The sequence below is a fragment of the Panthera leo genome, chromosome B1 (genome assembly GCF_018350215.1).
Source record: "Panthera leo isolate Ple1 chromosome B1, P.leo_Ple1_pat1.1, whole genome shotgun sequence".
Lineage (NCBI taxonomy): Eukaryota > Metazoa > Chordata > Mammalia > Carnivora > Felidae > Panthera > Panthera leo.
The window spans coordinates 3160331-3181185 of record NC_056682.1 but is presented as its reverse complement, the minus strand read 5'-3'; the positions used below and the strand labels follow the sequence as shown (position 1 = coordinate 3181185).

Genomic DNA, 20855 nt, shown 5'->3' with positions numbered 1-20855 from the left:
TAATAACCAGGTATTTCATCTACTTATTCTGCTTACCTTGTGAATACACCCTTAGCCCTGCACACCTTATATGTGGCTTCCTCAGGAGCTGCGGGCTCAGGAGAGTCCTTCTTGCCATCCACCACCCACGCACCCCCCGCAACATGCCTGGCCAGTCCCTGGTTCTAGTCTCCAAACCAGCCCTTGCCCTTTTTATGATGATGAGTTTTCCTCTAGAGTTAGCTTGCAGATATCTTGCATTATCTGTTTAATTTTTAAAAAGTTGCCTAGGGGTGCCTGGGTGGCTCAGTGGGTTAAGCGTCCAACTTCAGCTCAGGTCACGATCTCACGATTTGTGAGTTCAAGCCCCACGTCAAGCTCTGTGCCGACAGCTCAGAGCCCGGAACCTGCTTCGGATTCTGTGTCTCCCTCTCTCTCTGCCCCTCCCTGCTTATGTTCTCTCTCTCTCTGAAAAATAAACATCAAAAAGTTTTTTAAAAGTTGTGTAATAATTCCATAAAAACTTTAAAATATAGTTTTCATTTTTCCACCCTGAAAATGAGCATAGAACCAGCTGAATGCAGTTTTATTGTTTTCAATTATTGTACTAAACTGGCCACCACCACAGTAAAACTTCACGTGACTTTTAGGGCCTTTTTTATAATGTACAGCACGAAAGAAGACTATAAACACGTAGTATTGGTCTTTTAATGTAACATGAACTTAATTATTAGATGACCGACAGAAAGAAACAATAGCCGTGATTATTCTCAGTCACAGGAAGCATTTTACTTACCAATGTTTTTTGAATTTTGGTGTGTAAAGCTGTGTGACATGTTCAGAATTTCTTTTTTAACTTGAGGTGTTAGCTCTTTGGTCTTTGATGAGAACGTGTGCTGTTTCTTAGAAACTTGCAGGTGAATAAACAAATTTGCATCATTTCTCTACTTTTCGTCTAGTTTCTTCCTGCATAGGACCCTGGGTCATGGTTGTTTTAAAGGGATTGCCTAGAAAAGAGTTTTCCCAGCTATCTGAATTTCCAAGTTAGTGGAGTGTTACTTGAATATCATTCTCCTGATGTCTTATATATGTGTGTATATGTATAAAAGATATGTACATATCTTTTGTCAAAATCAGATATACGTGTGTGTGTGTGTGTAGAGGTGTATATTTGTTTTAAAATACAAATAATGTGTCCATTTTCATTACTTCAAAATAGAAATTCTAGAATGGTACAAGTATTTTACACCTTTTTAATGACTGAGGTCATCTGGTAAGCAGGAACTTCATCCTTCCTTGTCCTGTAAGCATTCTAGAAACTACAAGGTGGTGGATTGTGTCTTAATGTTGACAGTGAGCACAGAGTTGAGTATAAACCAGGAGCATCTGGACAGAACAAACTGTCAACCTCACAGGCCCGCTCAAACAGTTCACTCTCTGGCCAGAAGGGTGGGGCTCCTGCTGAGGTTAGGGACGATGACACGGCCCAGCTCGTGTTTTTACGAACCCCGGCCTAAGTAAGGTTCACCATTCGAGTACTGCTTATGGTCTCAGAATCCAAAAATTGTAACCCCTCCCCCCGAAAAAAACTATTTGTGCACCTTGAGTGTAACATAAATGAAAGTAAAATTAGAAAATCCTATAAGATTATTTCTATAACTGAATTTTTACTGATGAATTCTGGAAAGGAGGTTGCCTTACACACGCCTTTCATTTATTCTCAGGGGCTTGTCATTACTAATGGCTCTTTAAATTGTTTTTCATGTTTTTGAAAACAACCTGTAACAGTGGGACAGACGATGAACTTTAAAGGCTCTCATTGTGCCTTGCTGTTTCCTAACGTATTTTGGCCTGGGTGTGTGCAGTCACACGCATCTGATCACGGGTCAGGGGGTTCTCTGACGGCGGTGGAAGGCGCACACGCGTCTCACGCCCTGACACAGCAGCAGGCTCGCTGGACGGCAGTGACATCAGAGACCAGGCCAGGCCTCTGTGCTAGACACCAAGGAGTGTTGGCTCAGGATCAGTCCTCTGACCCCCCGAATCAAGGTGCGCTTGGGTGACTCAGTCTGTTGAGCGTCAGACTCTTGATTTCTGCTCAGGTCATGATCTTGCGGTTCGTGAGTTCGAGCCCCACGTCGGGTTCTGCACTGACAGTGTGGAACCTGCTTGGGATTCTCTCTCTTCCCCACTCTTTCTGCCCTTCCCCTGCTCTCTTGCTCTCTCTCTCTCTCTCTCTGTCTCGAAAATAAATAAATAAAAACAAATCCCAAATCAGCTTACCAACCAGCAGGGAGATCAGGGAAATTTGGCCTCCTATTGTAGCTGATCAGTATTTGGAATAAAAGGGTCACTTTCGGAGTAGTGCTCCCTGGGACCCAGTGTCTTATCTTCCTGGGCCTCACCACAAATACAGTTCTCAACCTCCACAGCCCTTGCAAATAATTTGGACAGCGCTAAAATTGACTTTGGATACTGACACTCCCATAGCCTCCATGAGATGAGGGTGAAGAACTGAAAACGGTTCATTTCTGTGGTTCCTGCCCCCTGGATTTCTCGGATCCGGAGTTTCACAGCAGGGCCACAGAGAGGAAAGACAAACAGAGCAATCTCATTCCCGACCCATCTTTGCCGTTGACAGTACCTTTAAAAGCATCTCTTTTTTATTTTAGTCAAACAAAGCACATTTGTGTGAAAAGCAAATACAGTATTTTATGTACACAACAGAATTTCCCCTCAACAGCGTAATTAAGCATGATTACACATAATTTTAACAAGCACGGGCCACTGTAACAGCCGTCTGCTACTTTCGGGGGTGACGTTGGGGATTGTGTTAGAAGAGAAATGGTCACGGGAGGTTTCGTTCCTTCCAAGTGCCCGATTATGCCTACATCCACAGTTTTCCGTAACCCCGCGAGCTTACACCGTGTCCGCCAGGGGCAAATGCTCAGGCGCAGACAGCGTGAGTGGATTGTCATTCATTTGTTGCAATATCGTGGTTTTTTTTTTTTTAAGTTTATGTATTTATTTTGAGTGAACAACAGAGAGAGAGAGAGAGAGAATCCCAAGAGGGCTCTGCACTGTCAGCACCGAGCCCGACGCGGGGCTCGAACCCACCAACCGTAAGCTCAGGACCTGCGCCAAAATCGAGAGTCAGACACTTAAGTGACTGAGCTGCCCAGGCACCCCTTCAGTCTTATTCTCTAAAGGCAGTGAAAGGAAATCACTTATTTTAGATATTCGAGTCCGAACCTCAGGAAAAATGAGAATCAAGGAGCAGGTGCGTACCAGAATGTGTCCACTGTCGCTTCCCTCTCCAGAAGATGAAATTCGCTGGTCTTGGGCACATTGTCATCCGCTCACCGGCACCCACCCAAACCAGTAATTATCTGGCGGCCACAGATTACCTTTTATCTATGCTAGCGACTGTTTTCTTAAACCCTAAATTCAGGATAGAAGCGACAGTCAAGTGGCCATTGAGAAGGGTAGACTAGCAAGCCGTGTGGAATTGCCTTTACCACAAGAGTGAGTGCACAGACAACTGTGGAATACCTTACCCGATGCGTAGGTTACTTTGGAGTGACGCTACCAGAGAGAAAAGCTTTCGTTTTCTAAAATGTGGCGTTACTAACACCTGTAAGGAAGTGTTACCTCAGTAGCTGGGGCAGTGTGGCTTCTGAAGAAATCGGTGGGTTGCAGTTCTGTGAGAAACCACATGGAATGTACAGGAACCTTTTATCTGTGGAGCCCATATAACAACACATCAATTTTATGATGTTTTTTCCAGCTTTATCGAGATAAAATTGGCATGTAATACTGTGTACGTGTAAGGTGCACCGTGTGATTTCATGCATGTCTACTGAGAAGTGGTTACCAAAATAACGTTGACCTCTCACCTCACGTAACTACCAGCTGTGTGTGTGTGTGTGTGCGTGTGTGCATGTGGTGAGGAATTTTAAGATCCACTGCTCTCTCCTCAACTTTCAAGTGTACGGTAAGTGTTACTAACTCTAGTCCCCATGGTATATGTTGCATTCCCAGGACTTCTCATTATAAGGTGAATCACAACTTACAACTAGAGGTCTGTACCCTTTGACTGCCTTCCCTCCTTCTCCCAGCCGCCTCACCCCCTGGCAACCACCACTTTGCTGTTTCTTTGAGGTCAGTTTTATAGGATTCCACTTGTAAGTGAAATTATACAGTGTTGGTCTCTGTTTGACTTCCCCCACTTAGCATAATGCCCTCAGGGTTCATCCGTGTTGTGGCAGATAGCAGGATTTCTTTCTTTTTCATCACCGAATGATATTCCATTATATATGCCACAGTTGCAAAAATCATTCATTCATGCACAAATGATTGCAATGTTTCCATGTCTTGCTTATTATTAAAAAAATAACACTGCAGTGAACATTGGGGGAGGCAGATATCTCTTCAATACAGTGATTTTGTTTCCTTGAGGTCTATGTCCAGAAGTGGGGCTGCTGGTCTTATATTGTAGCTTTATTGTTAATTTGGGGGGAAAACCTCCATACCGTTCTCCAGAGCGGCTGCACCAGTTTGCAGTCCCACCAACAGTGCGTGAGGGGTCCCTTTTCCCCACATCCTCGCCAGCATCTGTGTTTCTTGTCTTTCTGATGAAAGCGCTGGTTATGGCGATGTCTCATTGTGGTTCTGATTTGCCTTTTCCTGATAATGAGTGATGTTTGAGTACCTTTTGGGCTACCTGTTGGCCATTTGTATGTCTTCTTTGAAAAAAAATGTCTATTCGGGCGATTTGGCCACTTTTCAATTAGGCTATTTACTTATTTTTTTAATTTTGTTATCACTGTTTCTTTGCTATTCAGTTGTATCGGTTCCTTACATATTTTGGATTTTAATCTCTTCCCAGATAAATGATTTGTAAATATTTTCTTTCATTCCATAGGCTGTATTTTCATATAGTTGATCATTTCTTCCACTGCACAGAACCGGTCCTGCTTGATTTTATGCGGTTGGTGTCATATCCAAAGAGTCATTGCCAAGACCCATGTCGAGGAACTTTGTCCCTGTTTTCTTCTGGGCGTGTCATGGTTTTTGGTCTTCTTGACTTCAGTCCACTTTGAGTTAGTTTTGTGTGTGGTGTAAGAGTCCAGTTTCATTCTTCTGCGTGTAGATGCTGAGTTTTCACAACACCTTTGTTGAAGAGGCCATCATTTCCTCATTGAGCGTTCCTGGCTCCCTTGTAAAATGACTGTAGATACGTGGGTTTCTGTCTGGACCTCTCTATTCTGGTCCGCTGATCTGTATGTCTGCTTTTCTGCCAGCACCCTACCGCTTTGATCGCGAAACTTTGCAGTGTAGTCTGAAATCAGGAAATGGGATGCCTCCAACATCGTTCTTTCTCAAGATTGCTTTGGCTCTTTGGAGTCTTTTGTGGTTACATATACATCTTAGGCTTGTGTGTTCTTCTTTGTATAAAAAAAAGAAAGAAAGAAATGCAGCTCTTCTTTGTGTGGGGTGGTCCAGGAGCTGCCTCAGCCTCACCTCTGAGTTCAGGGTTTTCTTCTCTCTGGATTGTTGCTAGTTGCTCTTCTTTTGGGGGGGGGCTGTAGTTGGGACGACTTATGTCACCGTCTTGATCACGTCACTCCGGATCAATTGAGTAATCATTTTAAAAATCCAAATTAATATTCATGTAGTGACCAAGACCTCCGCAACCTGGTGTATCTACCATGTAAAACAGAAATTGTCTGACTTTGTCAAAAAGTAGATTTAGGGAGGGGTGCCTGGGGGGCTCAGTCAGTTAAACATCCGATTTCTGGTTTTGGCTCAGGTCATGATCTCATGGTTCGTGGGTTCCAGCCCTGTGTTTCGGGCTTTGTGCTGACAGCGGAACCTGCTTGGGATTCTCTCTCTCTCTCTCTCTCTCTCTCTTTCTTTCTCTCTCTCTGTCCTCCCCTGCTCACTCTCTCAAAATACATAAATGAACTTAAAAAAATAGATTTAGGGGGATAATGCACACCAGTGGGAACAGCACGTGGTATATTGTAAAACTTTACTCCTGATAAATCATTCTCACTTGGCAATATGGTGTGTTATCTAAGATACTATCATGAAAACATGGAGGTACATTTCCAAATAAAATAGATGCATTTTGTAAGTAAAGAAAACAGTATTTTTATTTTCCATCTATTGTATGTTTTTTCCTTTTTTTCTTTTTGATCTAGGATAAGGGCTAAAACATGATTACACTTCATAAAAGGATCCAGGGGATATTAAAACTCTTATGGGGGTGCCTGGTGGCTCAGTCCGTTAAGCATCCAACTTAGGCTCAGGTCATGATTTCACAGTCCCTGAGATCAAGCCCCGTGTCAGGCTCTGTGCTGACAGTGTGGATCCTGCTTGGGATTCTCTGTTTCCCTCTCTCTCTGCCCCTCTCCCCACTCACACTATCCCCCCTCCCAAAATAAATAAACATTAAAAAAATTAAAAAAAACCCTCTTCTTATAAATACAGCTTCTACTTATCCATGAATGCATGATTATTATTTTTACTACAAAATTATTTTGTCTTTACATATAATAAAACCCACCTACCCCATCGTGGATCCTAGGTCAGTTAGGAGTTGGAAATTATTTCATGAATAAGCAAATACATCTGAAATATGGTGAGAGTAACAAGTATAGAAATAAAAGCATATAAAAAACATGTATAAATATAAACCTCTATGACATTCATGAAGAATAATTTCAAGGAGGGGCACCTGGCTGGCTCATCTGGTAGAGCATGTGACTCTTGATCTCAGGGCAGTTAAGTTCAAGCTTCGTGTTGGGTGTAGAGATTACTTAAAAGTAGAATCTTTAAAAACATTAAAAAAATAGGGGCGCCTGGGTGGCTCAGTCGTTTGGGCATCCAACTTCAGCCCAGGTCACGATCTCGCGGTCCGTGAGTTCGAGCCCCGTGTCGGGCTCTGGGCTGATGGCTCAGAGCCTGGAGCCTGCTTCCGATTCTGTGTCTCCCTCTCTCTCTGCCCCTCCCCCGTTCATGCTCTGTGTCTCTCTGTCTCAAAAATAAATAAACGTTAAAAAAATAATAATTTAAAAACATTAAAAAAATAAAATAACTTTGAAGAGCATGTACTGTGCATTGGTCACTTGACTAGCTGCTGGAGATTGAGCAGTCGGTAAAGTAGACCCTCGTGGAGCTTACCGTAAAGCACAAAGGATAAATATAATGCACAGTGACATGTGTTAGAGAAGAGAAGAGTGAGACGCAGGCAGATCACGGGATACAGGCTACCAGAGCGCAAGCACAGTTGAAATGAGAATACGGACAGTGAACTGACCTGGGGAGCCGATAGGCAGGGTGGACACAACGTTTACAGTGGGCGTGAAGGATGGAAAGAGAGTGTGATCAGAACTTGGAGCCTGGATGGTGGATCGCAAGGAAGAGAGTAAGGAAAGGTGGCCCAGAGGACTTAGCGTCCAGATTGTGCCGGGCTTTCTACATGAAAAGACTTTGAATTAAGAATGGAGGTTGCCAGAGGCATTTCCAGCAAGTTAGGGCCATCACCGGGTTTGAGGTTTAGAAACATTGTTTTGGCTGCAGCATAGAAAGTGGAATGAAGAGACAGGGTGCGAAATGGTGAGATGGTCATAGAGGCAGCAGTGCTGGGTGGACACAGACAATCCTGGGTGATGAACCATGAAACCCTAACCAAGGAGCCACTCGAACATGTGGGAGTGTAGTGGATGCTGTAGAACATGTTTGTGTGGGGTATTTGGGGCCTGGAAGGACAAGTGGCAGAATCCATGAGTGAACTGTGTATGTTCTCTAAGATGGCCCTAAAACAATGTTTTTAGTAAAAATTAAGCCGTGATTAATACAGTTCGTATGTTTTGCTAAGTTCTAAATCTGAGATTTTGGAGTGTCACAAAAATATAAAACCGGAAGGGACATTAACAATCATCCAATCCTATGGCCTTTGTTTCTCATTAAGGTTAAATAACGTACATAGGGTTTTAAAGCTGGTTTCTACTATAACTGAAACAAAAATATCTTCACCAGGGAAGAGAGTGCATTTAAAAGCTGTTATAGTACTTGCTGTCTTTTGAAACTAAAGAAATCTTGCAGAAACTTTAAAATATTCTTCCGTGGGTTCGAGAACCGTAACATAAAGTGGAAACACATGGAAGGAAACATCCCCATTGCATCAGAAATAGTTGTGATATGTGACCTGCTTTTACTCTAAGTGTTTTCAGCATGTGGTGCTCTTCATAACAACAGATAACAAAATTATAATAATGCAGGTGGTACTGGAACCTTTTACACCACAAGTGAATTCTTGCAATGTATGAAAGGATTAGGGCACAATTCTCATCACTGATAAGATTAGTGTTTCTCCGCTCATCGTTCTTCTATGCACCTGACCAAATAACAAGCTGGAGAAATGTGAAGAAAGGATGGAGTTATCCATCTTTACGGACTAGGGACCAGCATTAGCTGGAAGAAGGATAAGCTGACAGTGAGAGCATTCTGTGAACAGGGGGACCGGGGCAGGGAAATGCACCAAGGAAGGTGTGGATCTCTGCATTTGCCTCCAAAGGAGGTTGTGCAGAAAAGCACAAGTTGATGACCGCCATCCTGAGCACATGGGTCAGGATGCATGGGTGGACCACAGGGACCTCCCTAAGTGATGAGACGGTGAAGAACTGGAAAATTCTGAGCAAGAAGACATACATATGTGTCATCCTCATGTGCAAGTTGCTTTTAGGGTGGAAAAAGTAGGTCTTCTGACAGTGTGACAGACAGCAGGGGATGGGCTTCATGGGGAGACAGAGTGCATTTCTGCTACTCAGGGTGGAGTTGACCATGTGGAGTGATAACAGTGTGAACCATGCACTCAGCCTTCCCAGGACTAATGGTCCTTGACCCTCAGGTGGAACATAGGTGAGTGTTGTTGACAACAGACCAAAGCATAGGCTCCCTTCATCCACCCTAATCACCAGCACCCCTTCCTGTGCTCTCCTGTGGTAACTTGCTGGTCCAGGACAACCTTCCCTCTCTTAAAAGATGGGGAAGTTAAGGGTCAAGCTTGGGCCCTCCAGAGAGCGGGAGGAGAATTAGACACTTGAACTTGGCCAACAAGTGAGCACTTGACAACTCCCTCCTGTGTCCTGACAAACTTGTCATCACCAGAAGTTCCCAGAAGCTCCATTTTCTTCTTCATGTGTGCTGACTACTCCTTCTCACCCAACTCTGACAATCCCCAACCCACGACAGACCCCCAGGCTTCCATCATCACCATCAGCAAGGGCCTTCTTGTCCTCACATGGTCAGAGAATTGGTGGAATAAAAACAAACCAGTTGCCCAGGAACTGTATGCTACTCTAATCAGAGAGTAATTCTCCCTCTAGGCCTCATGAAAATAATTGTTCACCGAATTGCAAACAGTGCTCTCAAGAGTCTTTTTAGGAAACATTTATCAAAGGAGCTTCCTCCTTTTGACGATTCTCAGCATCTGCCAGGGGAGTGATTTCGAAACCGAAGTCAGTTAAGTAGAAAACCTTTGCCAGAGAAAGTAAAAGCGACCGATCTTGACCTAAGGAAGTACTCGTGTACTCTACAATAATTTCACGTCATGGGAACGACAATTTATAGATATCGTGTCTTTTATTCACACTCATGTTAGTGTGTCGGGGCTGTCGTAACACACACCAAATGTTGGGGGCTTACGTGTACGTCCTCATGGTTGCACGGTTATAAGTCCAACATCACAGTGCCGGCAGCTTTGATGTCCTCTGAGGCCTCCCTTCTCAGCTTTCAGGTGGCTGTCTTCTCCCTGAGTCGTCACAGAGCTTCCTCTCCATGTGTGCCTGGCCCTAGTGTCTCTTCCTCTTCTTAGAAAGACACCAGTCCAGGGGCACCTGCTTCGTAGTTTCCAAAACAGTTGATGAAGTGTCCGACTTCGGCTCGGGTCATGATCTCACAGTCCGTGAGTTTGAGCCCCACATCAGGCTCTGTGCTGACAGCTCGGAGCCTGGAGCCTGCTTCTGACTCTGTGTCTCCCTCTTTCTCTGCCCCTCCCCTGCTCATGCTCTGTCTCTCTGTGTTTCAAAAATAAATAAAAACATTAAAAAATTAAAAAAAAAAGAAGAAAGACACCAGTCCTAGGGAATCGACCTTAGTTACATCTCTAAAGGCTCCACCTCCAAATATGGCCACATTGAGGGTTAGGGCTTCACCATAAATTGTGCGGGGGTGGGGGCTGTATATAATTCATTCCATAACAACTCTGAATAACTATTGATTAACAGTTAATTCAGTATGGTATTCCCTGATAATTACCTGCTGTGCTGACATCCTGTGTTGCCAGTTTAGGGCAGAGCCGTATCCTTGGGTAAAATGACATTATCTTATAAGATGAAATGTCTAACAAGAACACATGCCTGAACAGATGATGTGCCAACTCTGAAGAGATGACCTAATAAAGTACCCGTGGGCGGTGCCAAGATTCTCCAGAAGCAATTTGCTATTTGCTCTAATGCACAGATAATTGGATAATCAAGTGCCCAAATGTTGTGCCTAATTGTAGAGCAAAGTTGAAAAAAAGTGGCCTAGACGGTATTTAGATTATTCATAGCTAAATGCCCATTTCAATCACAAAATAATCTCTGCAAACTGGGCACAAGCCATTGATCTCAATAGATATAATAGACATAGGATGCTTATCTTTGGTAAAAATTACCTATGGTAAAAATTAATAAGCAATATGTAGTCAAGGAAGTAATGTCCAATATCTATCTAGGACAGCGGGTATAGGGTACTTATGTCTAACAAGTGTGACTTCCTATCTCTGAGAAAAACTGGCTGTGAAACATACTTGGAAGAATTAGTGACTTTGTATTCTGTGTCTGCTAACTAGAAGCCTGTGGAATGTTCTGAGAAATGGTGCCTTTCATTTTGGTACAGTTAATCTCCTTAGGAAAAAACTTGATAACAGGGCCAGTAATTTACTAAACCTATTTCGTAGTTTCCAAAATTAAAAATTCTTTTTATTTGGCCCTTGAATATGCACCTCTTTCTCTTCTATATGGACAGCCATCCATATGTGCTTTCAAGCCCATGAAATTAGAAATCAATTGGAAGTTAGCCAGTGAAAGAGTACCTGTGAATTGCCATCTACTCCAACAAAAGTAGCCTTGGACCCCCCGATTTTTATGGCAGGATGAAGAAAGAAAAAGAAATCCCCATGGCACCTGGGTGGCTCAGTCAGTTAAGTATACAACTTTGGCTCAGGTCATGATCTCACAGTTTGTGGGTTCATGCCCCGTGTCGGGCTCTGTGCTGACAGCTCAGAGCCTGTAGCCTGCTTTAGATTCTGTGTCTCCCTCTCTCTCTGCCCCTCCCCCATTCCTGCTCTGTCTCTGTCTCTCTCTCTCTCTCTCTCTCTCTCAAAAATAAATAAAAAATTTAAAAAAAGAAAAGAAAAAGAAATCCCAAATGGTTTTGATTCATTATATCCTGAAGCACTCTTATTTTTTCTTTTTACGTAATTTGTTATTTTTCTACCTATGTGAAAATCATTTTGATCATATTCACACTTTGTCTCAAAACACGTTTACTTTTATATTTACTTGCCTTAGTTATTTAACTCCCAACTTATTCCCAAAAGAATTTTTAAAAACTTATTTCTACTTTTTTTTTTCCCTGAAAACTAAATACAGGGTAGCAGCATAGTTAAACACTGCGCTGGTGAACAGAGCCACGCATATTAGAAAGGATTTTCTGTCTGGGAGGTGATTTTGTTCCCACTGAGATGATATTTTTGGTAGGAATTCAATTTTTAATTTTGCTAACATTCTGTGGCAGACTTTGTGGATTATCTATGAAAATTATCATTTATTAAAAAAAACCAAACACCTGACTTTTTTTTTCCCCTACACTGTGGAGTCTAACATGACATTTCCTGGATCTTTCAAGGTAGGAATGACCCAGGTGAGCTACAGGGGACAAAGACAAGTGAACACATAGAGCCTCTGGAAAGTTTTGGGGTATTTTTGTTTTTTTGTGTTTTTTGTGCATGTGTTTGTGGTTTTTAAAGAGAAAACCCAGCTCGCCGCCCTTGTGGGAAGCCTGGACTCTCCACCTCCTCCCGCCTTGAGACGTGGCAGCCACTTTGTGCCACGAGACCGCACCCCTCACGATGTTGGCCTGTGAGTCCAGGGGGCGGGCGTCTGCAGAGCATGTGGGCTCTCGCCGACCTAACCCATGTGCCACTCTGCCCTCCAGCCTCCGGGTGCGTGAGGAAACGGAAATGCTCGCGAGTTCAAGCTAGCGTTCATTGAAGCGTTTTGTTCCTCACAGCCGAGGGCAGTCCTCGTCAAATGAGATTCACAGTGTTGAGTGACACTAAGTGTCGTCATCTGGCCTGTGAGAAAGAGAGCGTTGTGGTGTGTGAGGTGACCTGGCTGTGTCCGTGCTGGTGTGACTTACGGGCCCATTTACCGCACACGTTGAGTCGTTTCCATGTGGTTGTTTTTAAGCATATAGAATAAATCCACTTTGCTGTTTCTCTTTTTGCATCAATCTTGGCTTTAGTCCAAATTAAGGGCCGTTCTTGGGAAACTATTCCAGTTGCCCTTTGATAGCACGCACGCTGTGTGCTTGTTTGTGAAATGCTTATTACCAGGGGTCAGTCTAAATCAGTCTTTTTTTTTTTTTTTTTTTTTTTGGATTTTCTATACCTTCGTTCTGGTGCGGACACGCTCGAGGGAAGGGCCCGCTGGGTGAGAGAGGAGGGGGTGAAATTCTGCATGTTCCCTGTCCAGACGCCTGCTAGGTGCTGCGTGCCAGTGGGGTCTCCCGTGTTTTGTCGTCTTGAAAACTCCAGCCTCTCTCATCCTTCTGCCTCCAGTCCTGAGGGAGGCCCTGTCCTGCTTGGCAGCTGTCCCTCCTTCTGCCCAGGCTCTGTGTTCGCAGTGCAGCTAAATGCTTCGTTGGGAAACACTAGAATTTGTGAGTGGGAGGGGCGGAGCTCCCCGTGATGCTGCTGTGTGGGCAAGTATGGGAACTGCTGATTTCAAGAAACCGGAATGCAGAGGCCAAGGCGAGAGAGGGGCCTGCTTAATTTTGCCAGAATTAAGACTGCCTCACTCTTTAAAAATGCAGTTGATAATGTCTCAATCTCGAAGCTTCTAGTTAACAGGAAAAACATCGTAATACAGACGCATCTTTAAAATTATCAGATATTGCATTCTGTGATGATAATACAGGGCCAAATGATGTAAGGATCAGCTTTACCTAAAGTTCTAAAGTTGAAGGGCTTGGGGCGTCTGGGTGGCTCAGTCGGTTACGCCCTGACTTGGGCTCAGGTCATGATCTCAAAGCCATGGGTTTGACCCATGCGTGGGGGCTCTGTGCTGACAGCTCGGAGCCTGGAGCCTGCTTCAGATTCTGTGTCTCCCTCTCTCTCTGTCCCTCCCCTGCTCATGCTGTCTCTCTCTCTCTCTCTCTCTCTCTCTCTCTCTCTCTCTCTCTCTCTCTCTTTCTCTCTCTCTCTCTCTCTCTCTCTCTCTGTGTGTGTCTCTCAAAAATAAACATTAAGAAAAGAATGTAAAAAAAGAAAAAGAAGGTAGAAGGGCTTTTTCCTTCCTTTTGGACCTGTCACATCCTGAAAACGGGGCCAGTAATGCTGGTGTTGGTCAAGAGGGTGGACATTAACATTGCAAGGAAGTAGAATGTGTCCTGAGCGACAGCTCCTTAGCACCCGGGGGAAGGTGGCAGCCACTGGCTCTGGACACGGAGTGTGGGCGGCTCCACTGGGTGCTGCCCTTGGCCGAATTGCTCCGGACCCAGCCCAGCTGCACAGTCAGCATCTCTACGGTGGCTCTGAGGCAGCCTTTCTTTCCCATGACCTACGGGGTGAGCACTCGGGGCGAACACGGTTTCCTTTCAGCCGCTTGCTTTGATTTTAAAGACCTATGATGCCCAGTACCAACTTGAGGATATCTTTGCCATGACAGATACCTCGCCAGGAGTGTTATGGTGGTCATCCATCCGTCTGTTCAAATTATTGCACTGTAGACTTCTGGAAGATAATTATTTTTCACCCTAGTAGCTTAGCACGTAAGAGGTGCTCCACTAGTAATTTTGGAAGAGTACCAAAGAGACTAATACATGAGATAAAAGATGTGTGACTTAGACCTCCATTCTCAGTGGGGCACCCTTTCCTGTAACACATGTCACCCACCAACTGTATCTAAAGGGGTTGGTAGAAGTTAACATCTTCAGGATAATTTAGGATTGGAGATGTTGGCAACAAAGAAGCAAAAATCCATACAGTGGATACCTCTAAGTTGTATTTTATTGTATGGTGGCGTTTAGGTGCCTTCTCTCCAATATTTATTACAGCATGAAATGTTTCACGATAAATTAGGAAACAACTGGCCGTTCCCTGTGGTTTCTGTAGCTCTCATAGCATGATTATAAGAAAGCATGATGAAAGGACCGTATCCCCATCAAGGTCTAGAGGTTCTGTGTCGCCTGGTCCTTGACCCGCTCGTTGCTTTTGTGTTTTGCTCGTCTGGCCCTTTATCACCGGACTACAGTCACTCTTGGTGTCTGGCTGTTCCTCAGCCCTGCCTGGTGGATTCCCCACTCAGCCCCGTGCTTTGGTTCTGTCTTCCGTCCATGCAGGGTTCTTCTCTCTTCCACTCGCAGACGCATCCTCCCTTCACATCTCTGCTCGAATGTGTGCTTTGCAGAGAGTGTCCCTGGATCCTCCACCCGAAACAGACCACCGCGGTCTGTGTTCCCTCTTACCCCCCGTCCTCTCTTTTCAGAACATTTATCAGTGTCTGACATATTTCATACTATTTGTTTATTTTCTGCTGAGTGCCCCGAGCTGCAGTCTTCACAAGATCCATGATTTGGTGTGTTTTCTTGTTTCTTACACCTTACAGCCAGAACAGCCCATGTGCTGTGCGCCAAGATATCAGCCACAGACTAAGACATTGGGCAAAGCCTAGTAGCTCTTTGTAGGGAACAAAACAAGTCAGCCGCCTGTCTTATAGCTAGAAGCCTGGGCAGACATCTCAGAAGGTCCGTAAAAGAACAAAACAATACCAGCATCCACTTTGTTTCAGGCACTGATTTTAGGACTGGGAAATACAGAGAAAGATATGGATTCGTCATCTTTCTGGAAAAATTTGCAGTGTGATGGGACAGAAAGACAGGTTCGCAACTCAAATCAGTCCTGACTGGATTAGTTCTAAAATGTCTACAAAAAAAAGGACCCGGCAATTCTAGAACAGGGAGCCAGACCTGGGCTGTGGGGATTTGAAGAGGCTTTAATGAGGGCGGCGCCATGAAAGGAGAAGAGGAGGTGTGTTAGATGGGGGTGGGGGACACCAGAACGGAAGGAGGCCCGGCGGCACGAGAGATTCTGGAGTGTTCAGTATGCCTCTGGCCTGCATGTGAGCGCCCTTCACGGAAAGGCAGAAATTTAAGTTGAAGACGCGCACTGTATTGGGGGCATGCACGCTGACTGCATGCTGCTGGGTCCCTTTACGACATACAGGCAGCTGATCGGTGGGTGTACCCGCAGGTGCACGCCTGTGGGCTGGTTGAGGAGGACAGGACATTCCGTGGAGTGTTGAAGAGAAGATACAGAAGTGAGAGTCAACACCATGGCACCCCGACGTGTCAAAAATATCGTGTAGATAGGGTTTGATAAGGGGCCCTGCGGCAGCGTACTCAGCTGTGTGAAGGAGCCCAGGGGAACTGGGCTGTGACTGCAGTGAGCGTTCGTTCCCCTGTGCTTCTGTGCCCTGTGCTGGGCCATGCAGGTGCACATGCAAAGGTGAGTCATCAGCCAGGCCTCCGTTAGCTGTGCGCCGCACCGCGTGCAAGTGTCGGAGGGCAGCTGTGCTCTCGTGGGTCAGGAGGCTTGCGTTTCATTGAACAGGGTTGCCTTTTGTAGACCAGAAACTGTCCAACGACTGACAAGTTCGTAGCGTTCATCTCCGTGTTCCTCATGACCGTTCTCAGAAATTCACCTCTAAGTCACCTGTGCTCGTCTGGTGGCACCGCTCTGTTTTCCAGTATCTGGTCCAGAGTGATATCCCGTTTGTGCAGACGTTTTATTCTCTCCAGAAAGACCACACGGGCTTGCCACAGCAAGAGTCCCCCTGCCAGGCTCACTGTCAGTCTTGCTGTTTGGCTCCCATGCCATCTAATGCCCGTATGTTGGTAAAAGCAAAAACGCTCAGATAAATTAAAAGAGCAAATAGCGGGGCGCCTGGGGGCTCAGTCGGGTAAGCGTCCAACTTGGGCTCAGGTCGTGACCTCACGGTTTGGGAGTTGGAGCCCCTCTTCGGGCTCTGAGCTGACAGCGCAGAACCCAGTTCAGATTCTCTATCCCCATCTCTCTCTGCCCCTCCCCCCTTCGCGCTTTCTCTCTCAAAAATAAACAAACATTAACAAAGATAAAAGAGAAAATGATGAACCCAATTACTCATTTGTTATGTAAACATTTACAGGTCTAATATACCTAATAAAACGCGTTAGAGATGAATGTTATGTATGTAGTGTCAATAGAATTGTTTTAGGTGAAGTTTTAAAATATCCTTCGAAAATAAATCATAAAATTCAGAAAACTTAATACGGAAAAATTAAAATGAAATAATAGGATGTAGTACTTTTAAAGGTTCTTGTCAAGAAGAAGGAAAACAGGGGCGCCTGGGTGGCTCAGTTGGTTGAGTGACCGACTTCGGCTCAGGTCATGATCTCACGGTTTGTGAGTTTGAGCCCCGCATCGGGCTCTGTGCTGACAGCTCAGAGCCTGGAGCCTGCTTCCGATTCTGTGTCTCCCTCTCTCTCTGCCCCTCCCCCACTCATGCTCTGTCTCTCTCTGTCTCAGAAATAAATAAACATTAAAAAAAAAAAGAAGAAGGAAAACACATCAATAGGAATGTCATAGAGTCCCCAGTAGAAGGCTGATACCGATAAACAATATCAGAGAAGTAAAGAAATAATCACACCTAATATTTCCTCAAGTTCCATTTCTAGATTGATAATTTGGAAGAGATCTTTTGACCAGCTTTTTTGTTTGTTTGTTTGTTTGTTTGTTTTTTGTTTTTGTTTCGTTTTGTTTTTGGTCTGTAGGGACTTCAGTCTTTCAACTGATAACAAACTGTCACAAAAGCCTCTCAAGGTCATCTTTGACATCTTACCTTTCGTTGCGTATGGAAACAGGTTTCCTGCAGTTGCTATATCAATGTCAACACTGATTATTCATCTTCCATTTGTTCCATAGTTTCACAAAAACTATGTGAAGTAGGCGCAGATTCTCAAGGGAAGGCAGTGTGACCTCCAAGGGGAATTTCAAAACCCCGTGCGGATTGTGTCACGCTCATTTGGGGGCAAGAGCGGGCTCAGTGTGTTGGGGTCGCGCGTGCAGAGTGACCCCTCGCACCTCCTCCAGATGAAGCTACACTGGTGTAATCACGGGCCACAACCACACTTCTCCCGTGGGTGAAGAAAAAGTCCTACTTGCGCTCACGCCTGCTGACCCCACACCACGCTGTCTGGCCACTAATCACTGGTCTCTACGGAGCACCTAGTAAGGACGCGTCAGACACGCGGCGGCCTTGCGTCTGGACCCACGAAGGTCGGCATCTTTGGTGGAAGTGAATGACCACAGGACTGTCTTCATCCCAGCAGGAGGGGCACAGTGACCTTCATCTGCGCCCACACCGCGGGTCTAACCACAACCGTGCGGTGTCCTAGCACTCCACTCAGGAGTTCTTGGAATCAGTTAATGTAGGAAACAGCATTATCCCAACGTGCCATCGTTTATTTCCTTGTAAGAAGGAACCGCAGATTTTGGAACCGCAGATGCACAACCGACGTCTGCGAGTCCAAGGTTTGCTCACAATCGTATAATGGCTAACACTTTGAGCCCTATGTGCTGGGTATGTTGTGTGAATTATGTCGTCTAACCCCCTCATCTGTCCTTTGAGGTAGGCAGTGGTCGCTGATGATGTATAAACGAGGCTTTTGAGAGACTAAATTGCTCATGGTGGCCACTCAAAGGCCAGGAGGCCCAGAATCAAGTCTGGCATCCTGACTCCTGACCTCAGGGCTGTGTCCTTTGCCAGGACCAGGGGGTGCTCAGCCCCTACCCGACTGAAGGCCCACAAACTGCAAGCTGGGTTTCGTTATAAACCATTGCTGTGAACTGCCTTTGATTCACGTCGGAAAAAAAAAAAACAAAAAAAAAAACAACAAAACAACTTGGTTCAAGGCATCCCGAGTGTTGAATTCAAGTAAACCCACTCGTGGCTCAGTTCAAGTCAAGTCACACGACTTGAACTCCAAGGTCTGTCCTTAAGAAAACAGGTTCTCTGGGTGATTTCTTTGGCCTGCGTTGCACCCAGGAACACTTCTGTTCCCGTGGATCTGTCACTATAAGGGTCACCTTCTTTACTGGAGAGCCTGGGAGGTTAGCGGAGCACCCTGGACCTGTGACCCTACACCTGTTTTTGTTTCCTGCTCTTATACTTAAGAAAACAGGTGTGACAGTATCCCATATACTGGAAGTCTTGACACCATTATGATAGTACGGGCTGATTCCACTGCTTTGGTATGCCTGAACTCTCAGAAGCACAGTTTCTCCTCTCGTCACTGGGTGTGTGTATACGTTCCGCATACGGTAGGCACGATCCTCAAGACCATCCAGCAACCCAGTCCTGTGCCATTCTACAGACATCCTCCAAAATTGTGAACTGGATTAGAAAGTAGTTAGATTGCTAATAAAACCTAAGTTTGAGTTTGTGCTTGGTCGGTGCAAGAAATTAGAATAAGCCCATGACAGATTTCAGAAGGCAGACCCAATCAGTGCATTTTGGATGTGTGCGTGGAAACCATCCCATGCGTCTTGAAATTCACTTGTCTCCCTCCCTGCGCTCAGAGAATGTTTACACTTGTATTCTACTCAGCTCCTATCTCATCCTAAAACCCTGCAACACCTTCTTCCCAGGGCAAAACAGACAAAAACCCAACAGGCTGCTCGGGGGGGTCCCTCCCTTCCTTTCTAGCGATCGGTGCCCGCTACACTGGGCTGGTATCTCTTTCTTAGAAGGGCTGATTTCAGGCTTCCCTCAGGATATTTATACCTTCTCTTTCCTCCCCCATCTATTATTGTGTAATCCTTTGAACGTCTCCACTTTGCTTCAAACCCCACCTATCGTGATCTGAAACTCATATACATGTGAAACTTTCATGGTTTCCCTCCATATAATGTGAGCCCCATGAGTGCGAGAATTCTGTCTTGTTTGCTCAGTAACCTCAGTACCTAGAACAGGGCCTGACACATAGTTTGCTCTCAAAAACTATTTCTGTGTGAGTAAATAGCCTATTTTATTTAATAGATTCTGTGCAGTTAACACTTAAGACGGAGGTGCGGTTGAAGTCTATGTATACATACTCCTGGTGTGTTTGTGTCCCTATTTCATTACAGTTGTGTTTTCATGAAAAGGGGCTTGATTCTGCCCATTTTCTCTTCATCCAGAGACCATTAATATATTCGCTTTGTTTCATAAACGAGTCTTAAGATTGAGGGAAGGAATATTCAAATACATTTATTGACTTAAATATTCAGTAGCGAATGAACAATCTTGTATTGTTTACATTAAAAAAAAACCAGACAGATGAAAACATAATAGGTGTTTACATTTTAACGGCAGGGTGCAGGAGGCGCGTGGGCCGGAAGAGGCATCTATGTATTAATTGTAGCATTTGCATCACCAGCATCTGTGTAACTGTCCGTCTCCCTTAGGAGACAGTACATTAAATACCTTTCTCTCAAGTTCACGTAACCTTTTTACCCCCAGGCTTTTATAATTAAATGTTGATGAAACGAGCATGCTTTGGAAACTCTCGACAAAAACTACGTGTAGACCAGCAGAAGGAACCACTCGCTCACTTTCTGAATTGTTGACAAATGTTCACTGCATGTTTTGTTTTTTGACCGCTCGTTTTTCTCTCCCATTTTCAGAAATCGAAAAGGGAGGATGCGGGGACCCTGGGGTCCCCGCCTATGGGAAGCGGACTGGCAGTAGCTTCCTGCACGGGGACACCCTCACTTTTGAGTGCCAGGCGGCCTTCGAGCTGGTGGGGGAGAGGGTCATCACGTGCCAGCAGAACAACCAGTGGTCGGGGAACAAGCCCAGCTGTGTGTGTGAGTACTGTGCCCTGGGGGGCCGGGCAGGGGCCGGGGCAGGGGACAGAGAGGGCTGCATGCCAGGCACAGGCAGGGGACAGAGACGGCTGCTGTCAGCATCTCTAGGGAGAGCCTCAGGGACCAGAAGGGGCAGGGGCGTTGTCCAGTGCCCACTCCCTCGCTGTCCTCACTCAGGTAAAAGCGACCCGTGACGTGGGTACCTCTTTCAGAGCATGTGGAGCCCAGGGCTCTCTGTAGAAAGAACGTTTCGTGCAGAAAGCTTTGGCTCCCTCCAGGGCTCCCGCGGGTGGCCCGAGTGAGACCTCCCCAAGCACCCGTCTTTATGACTTTGCTAATGCCGCACCAGGGACACATCGCTGGTGAGCCCTGCTGGCGTTCGCTCGGGTTTCGGTCCAAGAACTGCCTGCTCCTCGTAAGTCAAACGTTTGCACTTCATGGCAGTTTAAAAGCAAGATTTATTTGGTAACCAGATGTAGCTTGGCCTGGACAATGTGGGAATAAATGCAACAGGTGTCCTCCAAAAAAGTCACATGTGTACATACATGCACGTGTGCATACACGTACGTAAACTGGTTTCAGGTACACGCCCTTAAGAGATAAATGTCCCAAGAGATTTTTATATTATCCACCCGAACCATTGGTCTGCTCCTCG

General features: G+C 45.3%; 1 protein-coding gene across 1 annotated transcript in view; it reads left to right on the top strand.

The window, feature by feature from the left end:
• The window catches only part of CSMD1 (CUB and Sushi multiple domains 1), a 681511-nt gene that overhangs the window by 265549 nt on the left and 395107 nt on the right, over positions 1-20855 (top strand). Inside the window, 1 exon segment of the mRNA XM_042934172.1 lies at positions 20018-20200. Coding sequence (XP_042790106.1) covers positions 20018-20200 — 183 coding nt within the window.